Source organism: Triticum urartu, chromosome 4 (assembly GCF_003073215.2).
Source record: "Triticum urartu cultivar G1812 chromosome 4, Tu2.1, whole genome shotgun sequence".
Taxonomy (NCBI): Eukaryota; Viridiplantae; Streptophyta; class Magnoliopsida; order Poales; family Poaceae; genus Triticum; species Triticum urartu.
This window is the reverse complement of record NC_053025.1, coordinates 270387885-270396141: the sequence shown is the minus strand read 5'-3', so window position 1 is coordinate 270396141 and position 8257 is coordinate 270387885. Positions and strand designations below refer to the sequence as shown.

The window sequence follows — 8257 nt, the reverse complement described above, 5'->3', positions numbered from 1 at the left end:
TCAAAGATTACCTAGTTTATTGTCCTGCAAAAATTATTTGTTTCTCACCGAACAAGAAGCTTTTATTGAATTGAAAGTGGCCTCACAAACTACCAAAAAGAAAGAAAGAAGTTTATCGATCTCATTCCAACAATGAAAAAATAATGTACTGTACGAGCCTTTAATGTAGTATGATGCCACACATGCACATGCTCCCCAAACATGTCATTCTTCATCACGAATTGTATTCCAGGCTAGCCTTAGGCTCCAGCCACCCTTATGTATGTGTTCTTGTGCTTACAGATCAGGTCTACTACATTTCATGTTTGTACTGCGTACGTATACTAATTGATTGAAGGCCAACCAATTAGTTACCACGAACGAAGGTAGTATCGTAGATTGAAGCTTAGAGGACTAGAAGTAAAGAAAATAGCACAATGGGTTCATGTGCTTCTAAGTCAGCTCTTGAGCATCGTCGGACGGAGAGGTACTACACAACAAGGAGGGCTAGAAAAGGGCGCGGCAATCCCCGGCCAGTGATGCCGGACGGGCCCAAGCCACGAATTGTGGATGCAAGAGGGCGCACCACCGACTTCTCAGTGAGCGAGATAGTCCACGTCGAGTCAGCATGCAAGTCGGATCATTCCAAGACGTTCCACCTCACCCAGATGGAGTGGCACCACAGCGAGCGAGATTCAAATGGTTGCTGCAAAGAAGATGCCTGGTTCGACTCTGTTAGCATCCTTGAGGACGATTCTGATGAGGAAGAATTCAAGAGCATAGATGGAGGTATTTCCGCCCTTGAAATTCTACATGTCTTTTTTCTAGTGTTCATTGATTGTTTTCCCTGGTCCATGTCTATCCCATACTGCAGATTTTTCCGACGATGAAGAAGATGAGGAGCAGAAGAAGCGAGACAAGGCATCACATTTTGCTGATGCTCTCTCTCGCATCGGTGAATTATGGCGGGGTGTCCCCATGACATTGTCAATTGAACAATATCTGAAAAGAGACGACGGTACGTATGCAAGTGCCTAAAAGGAAGGTTGAAAACACTAGCACAAAGACTGCATTCTGACATGTGATCTCACATTTAAAGGTGGTGATGATCCTGCACATAGGAGCCAAAGCATGGCGATATGTGCCAGCAAGTGTGTGGCAAGTTCCAAGGACAAAAATGATGTAGAGGACAAGAACAACAAGGATCCTAGCACCCCATCTCGCATACGCAAGCTTCTACATTCCATCAGTTTCAATGAAAAGGTGCAACAACTCACCTGCGTCAGCCCGACGAAGAGGAAGTCTACAGTTATACGGCTCTCCTACAAAAGGACATCATGCGACGAGGACTCCCAATGTGGTGGTGACATCGGTAAGCCACACTTCAGGCCCTCTCAATAGTTTGTTTTGAACAACAAGCTCATGTCATTGATTTATATACGGAAACCTCCTATATATATGAATATAAAGTAGAAGATCTAAAATCTTTAAAAATGTTGGGTTTATGGTCTAAAACCACAACAGAAACAAGGTACTCCGAGTATATGAACTAATTCTAAGATCATTTCTTTACACAAATGGAAACATATGCAACAACAAGAGCTAGGATCGTCACATGTCAGGGTGGACGACAGGAGCGGTCTTTCGGACCGGCTCGTGGCCCGCTCGGTTCTGGCCAGCTCGGGCCTAGCCCACTCAAAAAATCAGTCGGTCCAAGCTCAAGAATCAGGCCCGGCAAAGTTTCGGTCCGGTCCGGGTTTTAACCGAGCCGACCGAGCGGACCGAGAAAACGTAGTTACCGCCGCCGCCGCTCCTCGTCGTCGCGGCCACCGGCAGTCCCCGGGTGAACCATCATGTCCCCGAGCTTCCCCTATTCTTCCTTCCTCTCCTCCCCATGCACCATAGCCTCTTGCTGCCACTCGCCATCGCTGCCGTGCTTGCACCGCCGCCAATCTGGAGTTCTCGACCATGGCCATGGCTGTCGTTTGAGCGCAGCTCGCACACTGGCCACCTGCTAGCCCAGGTAGGCGAACGCCTCACCGGCGCCACCAGGATGAACTGGACGGCCTCTTGCATGTGTGGGCGCTTCACCAGGTTCGCCATGATGTACTGCAGCTCTGAGGCCACTGTGTTCACTTCATGCACCGACGAACTCGGCACACAAGCCCATGATTTCTCCGTCGGCGAGCCAACGCTGCCGCCTTCAATTGCTACCGTTGTTGTCTTGCAGGACCTAGAGGGCGATGAGCGTGTTCACATTGTTGGCGCCGCCTCTGTCTTCCTCTCTCTCGCTGCACCTCCCGCTCGTTCTCTCTCTGACACAACGAAAAAGAAGATGAAGAAGGAAGAAGGATGCTGGACACAGGTGTTTCCCGGAGCACGTACTCCGCCCGCTGCACGAACGGCATTGTATTCCACAAGCACGAACTCGTTCACCCCAGGCTACATCGCTACAACACCTTGACACACACACCCGCGCTCAGGTTTACATCAATACACGGATGGCTTTTATACCCAGACTTGTGCACACACACACACTACACGCACGCACACATTACCCGGCTACCACACAGCCACTAACCATTGCATGCACGCATCACACCCGGGCACTAACTAACCCACGATCAAACTCCATGCAGCTCCGGCCGCGCGCACGACGTGGCTGCCTCCAACTGACTCCAATGGCCGCTACCAACAGCCGCAGCGCCCAGCCGCCATCTACATGATCAAGATTAATGCTGACAATTTCCCCCCATAATCTTGACATAGATCATCGTCGACCGCCACGGAGAACGCCCTTCTTCATCTTCGGCGACACACGCCGCACCTTCTCTTCCTAGCGCACCAACGGCCTTGATTACCTCGAGCTTGAACTCGACTCCAGGCACTGCCATTACAACATACACGGGGGTTTTATACCCAGGGACGCGCCGGGCACGCACCCACATCCCAGCCCACGTCGAGCGCCAGTCCCGCCCGCTCTGCCCGCGCCCCCTCCAACATGCACGCACACGTTTGGGCGCGGCGAGCCCGCGATGGACCAGCTCAACGCGCACACCCCCGCTCGTCAACGGCCACCCTACACCACGGTCCCGCCGCGCCTAACACACCCGGCGCGCGCCCATACACGCGCCTGACGCATCTGACACGAGCGCCGTGGCTCCGTGCCACGAGCCTCCATGGTTGTCGCGCCGAGCCGCTGCGACCTCTGTGCCACCACGAAGGTCCTTCGCGACCTCCTCGTCTCCGCGATCGCCGTTCCCTTCGTGTGCACTCCCCACCTCCCCGCGCTCCCGGCCCGCGCTCCCGCCGCGTGCGTACGCGATCTGCGCAACCAGGTCCGGTCGCGCCCGGCTCGCCGCCACGCCTTATTGCCCTGCACCGCTATGGACTCCATGCCGCCATGCAGTGCCTCCATGCCGCCACGCCGTGCTGTGCCGCCGAGCCACCACGCAGCGCCTGGGCGGCCTCCGCGGTCGCCGCACGTACGACGTCACCGCCCGCCGCCTCCACCACGCGCCATGGCAGCCACATCGCCGCCCACCTCCATAGGCCGACACTCGGCCCGGAGCTCCATCGCGCAGCCGCCGGTGAGCGCCGCCATCGCTGCCACGCCTCCGGCACGGCAAGCACGCAAGACACCAAGCTCATGATACCAATTGTTGGCGCCGCCTCTGTCTTCCTCTCTCTCGCTGCACCTCCCGCTCGTTCTCTCTATGAGACAACGAAGAAGAAGATGACGGAGGAAGAAGGATGCTGGACACAGGTGTTTCCCGGAGCACATACTCCGCCCGCCGCACGAACGGCGTTGTATTCCACGAGCACGAACTCGTTCACCCCAGGCTACACCGCTACAACACCTTGACGCACACACCTGCGCTCAGGTTTACATCAATACACAGAGGGCTTTTATACCCAGACTTGTGCACACACACACTACACGCACGCACGCATTACCGGGGTATCACACAGCCACTAACCATAGCATGCACGCATCACACCCGGGCACTAACTAACCCACGATCAAACTCCATGCAGCTCCGGCCGCGCGCACGACGCGGCTGCCTCCAACTGACTCCAACAGCCGCTACCAACAGCCGCAGGCCCAGCCGCCATCTACATGATCAAGATTAATGCTGACACACATACGACGGCGGCTCGCTGTCAGCTTCGTCAGTTTCGTCAAAATTCAGTTTCGTCAGTACGGTCAGTAGTTCAGTTAGCTAGTTTGTCAGTAGATTCAGTTAGATGGTTAGCTAGTTTCACTCGTAGGACCTAAACATCAAGCTAGATGGTTAGCTAGATTCAGTAAATCCTCTCCCTCTCTTTCTCTTGTGCGGCCGGCAGCTATCTGCAGCTAAATAGGACCTAAACGCAGCAAAAAACAGCCTGCCACGCAACATCATTGGTCGGTCCATTCGGTCCTCTTGAGCTTGACCGAGCTGACCCCCAAACGGTCCGGTTGCAGAAAAGCAGCTCGTTGGACAGCTCGGTCCGGTCCACACCGGACCGCTGGCGGCCGGTCCAAATGACGGCTCGGACCGGGACCGGACCGGCCCGGACCGTGTCCACCATGAGTCACATGCCCTGACAGGCGTTTTGGGTACCGAGCGAAATTTTGTGATCTCACGTGGTTACCGCGTTTACCGTTTCCCCTCGAGAAACACTCGTACCGAGCAAAATATCCCGAATATTTTGAAATTTTTGAATTCAAACCGCGTTTACCGTCTCTTCTATGAGAGCAAGATAGGCAGTGGCTTAGTGGCAAAGGCATTGTTTCCTTACCAGCTAGTCGCGGGTTCGACTCTGCCATCTAGCATTTTTATTCTTTTTTACGAAGCAAAAGTACTAGCCACTACGCCAGGGCATGGCTAGTGAAATTCTAGACTCAAATACGTGTATATATATATATATCTACGTCAAAAATATTTGAATTCAAATTTCAATTTTAAATTTCGTCTGATTTTTTCCGGAATTTCGCGGTTACCGTGGTAACCGCAAATTCGGGTGACCCTCGAGAAAAAAGGTCCGCTTGGGATCCAAAACCTTGGCCCTGACCAGCCTTTAGCGATAGTGACCTATAACATGTTACAATTGTAATGTATGCTATAGTCCATGAAGAATCTTTCGTCCATGCCCTACGCGGCATCCCGGGCTCCCTAGAGCCTAATGTTGCACTACATAGTAACATAGATAAGTAAAATATCTGTCACAACACCCGGATGCACCTGAGATAGAGTCTAATCGGAAGAGAGAATCTATACTACTACAATAACATCAACACCATAATTGTACATGCAAAAAAACAAAAGTTAGGGTAAAAACCATGGGACGAAGCCACCCAAACCTTCTTCCACTCTAATAACATGTGGGATACAATAAATCTACTATAGATAGCACTAGAGACTCTAATACATCAAGTTTTCTCTATCTAGCATGACAACAACTTGATTTCAGATAGCCAGAACTCGGGACTGGTAAAATCTAACTAATGAGGGTGGAACCACCACTTGAAGGAGATTATATGGTGGATCTCATATTAATAACTTTGTTAAGAAACTCCCTTTACATGATGGCAATATCTTCCTTCAGTCTCCCTCTCATCCCTTTCTCTCTTGGTTTATTCTTCTCTTTGTGTCGTAGGTGCCAACCTAAAGTTTTCCACACCTCCAAGTGACTATTGGATGGGAGGATGGACATCCCCCTTCCCCGTGTGCAAACTCTAAAGTGATCCTATAACCATAAGGAGTAGTGGTTCTTTGGACAAGTTTGTGCTGCATAAAAAACACTTTAAATGGTCATATCCTCACAATCTGCATGAGGAGGATATCCCAACAAATCTCACGATGGGGCATAGGCATGCCTATTACCTTCCAACATTCTTGTAAATTCTCATTTGGAAATATGTTGGCATCATATCTGAACAATTCTTGTCGGTATGAATCTTGTAAAATTATGAAAACTTGAAATTCGCAACATTATCGCTACATATGGAATCCAATGGTACCTCACATCATTGTGCTTGGCTCAAGAGCGGTAACTTCAATTGTTGCTAATATTAATAGAGCATTTGTAACGCCCTCGATGCGGCTATATCTCCCACGTGTCGAAGCACGACTTAGAGGCATAACCGCACTGAAAGCAATGTCGCAAGTGAGGTAATCTTCACACAACCCATGTAATACATAAGGGAAAAGATACATAGTTGGATTACACTCGCCACTTCACACAATACATGAATAAAGCATTACATCATCCAGATACAATCAGGGTCTGACTACGGAACCAAAATAAAAGAAGACTACCCCAAATGCTACACAGATCCCCGATCGACCCCAACTGGGCTCCACTACTGATCAACTAGAACGAAACGACACAAAGGACAAGATCTTCAACGAGCTCCTCCTTGAGCTTGGTTGCATCACCTGCTCGATAACATCGGCACCTGCAAACTGGTTTTGGAAGTATCTGTGAGTCACGGGGACTCAACAATCTCACACCCTCACGATCAAGACTATTTAAGCTTATAGGAAGGGTAAAAAGTATGAGGTGGAGCTACAGTAAGCGACTAGCATATATGGTGGCTAATATACGCAAATGAGAGCGAGAAAAGAAGGCAAAACGCGGTCGAGAAAGTATGATCAAGAAGTGATCCTAGAACAACCTACGTCAAGCATAACTCCAACACCGTGTTCACTTCCTGAACTCCGTCGGAAAGAGACCATCATGGCTACACACACGGTTGATGTATTTTAATTAAGATAAACTTCAGGTTTTCTACAACCGGACATTAACAAATTCCCATCTGCCCATAACCGCGGGCAGGGCTTTCGAAAGTTCAAAACCCTGCAGGGGTGTCCCAACTTAGCCCTCACAAGCTCTCACGGTCAACGAAGGATATTCCTTCTCCCAAGACAATCCGATCAGGCTCGGCATCCTGGTTACAAGACATCCTCGACAATGGTAAAACAAGTCCAGCAACACCGCACGAATGTGCCGACAAATCCTGATAGGAGCTGCACATATCTCGTTCTCAGGGCACACTTAGATAGGTCAAGCTACGAGTAAAACCAACCCTCGAGATGCCCCGAGGTGGCCCCGCAGGCTGCCCATTTCGGACCAACACTCAGAGGAGCACTGGCCCGGGGGGGTTAAAATAAAGATGACCCTTGAGTCTGCATAACCCAAGGGAAAGAAAAGGCTGGGTGGCAAATGGTAAAACTAATGTTGGGCATTGCTGGAGGAGTTTTATTCAAGGCGAACTGTCAAGGGGTTCCCATTATAACCCAACCGCGTGAGGAACGCAAAATCCGGGAACATAACACCGATATGACGGAAACTAGGGCGGCAAGAGTGGAACAAAACACCAGGCATAAGGCCGAGCCTTCCACCCTTTACCAAGTAATAAATGCATTAATTTAATAAGAGATATTGTGATATCCCAACAATAATATCCATGTTCCAAACATGGAACAAGCTCCAATCTTCATCTGCAACTAACAACGCTATAAGAGGGGCTGAGGAAAGCGGTAACATAGCCATACAACGGTTTTCTAGGACAAGGCAGGTTAGAGGCTTGGCTTAACAATATGGGAGACATGATAAGCAACTTGTAGGTATCACAGCATAGGCATAGCAAAAGAGCGAGCAACTAGCAAGCAAAGATAGAAGTGATTTCGAGGGTATGGTCATCTTGCCTGAAATCCCGCAAGGAAGAAGAACGAGTCCATGAAGAAGATAAACAGTCGAAGTCGAACAAATCCTCACAACACGACGTTATCGGAACCAACCCGAAGAAGCAACACCGAAAAGAAGCAAACAACATAGTAAACAACCACCACATAAACATGGCATGATGCACACCCAAGTATGATGCATGTCTGGTTTAATGAGGCATGGCATGGCAAAATGCATAAACAAAACTACAAGTTAAGTGGAGCTCAATATGCAACGAGTGTCATATTGACGGAACACCACATCAATTATTTAGTTGTCTCTCATTTAGGTACTCAACAATATTCAATGTTGTTAAACATGGCAAGAGGGTGAAGCAAAGTAAAACTACCTATCTAGTCAAGGTTAAATGAGGCCGGAAGCAACGAACAACAATTCCGGTAAATCCCCATATGCATATATTAGGTTTGGTACTGTTCTGCCCTAAACACAATTTTAGAGTTGTTAAGCATGCAAAGTGATGCCACCATGTTAAACTAGGCATTTTTCTACCCCATTTACATATAAAGTTTATTAAATTCCGAGTTATGGTTATTTAGTTATG

At 49.4% G+C, this 8257-nt stretch overlaps 1 protein-coding gene across 1 annotated transcript in view; it reads left to right on the top strand.

The window, feature by feature from the left end:
* The first annotated feature begins 416 nt into the window (after nucleotides 1–416).
* The window catches only part of LOC125553805, a 34111-nt gene continuing 26270 nt past the window's right edge, over nucleotides 417–8257 (top strand). The window contains exons 1-3 of the mRNA XM_048717499.1: nucleotides 417–768; nucleotides 854–997; nucleotides 1079–1351. Coding sequence (XP_048573456.1) covers nucleotides 417–768; nucleotides 854–997; nucleotides 1079–1351 — 769 coding nt within the window. The remainder of the gene's footprint in view (nucleotides 769–853; nucleotides 998–1078; nucleotides 1352–8257) is intronic.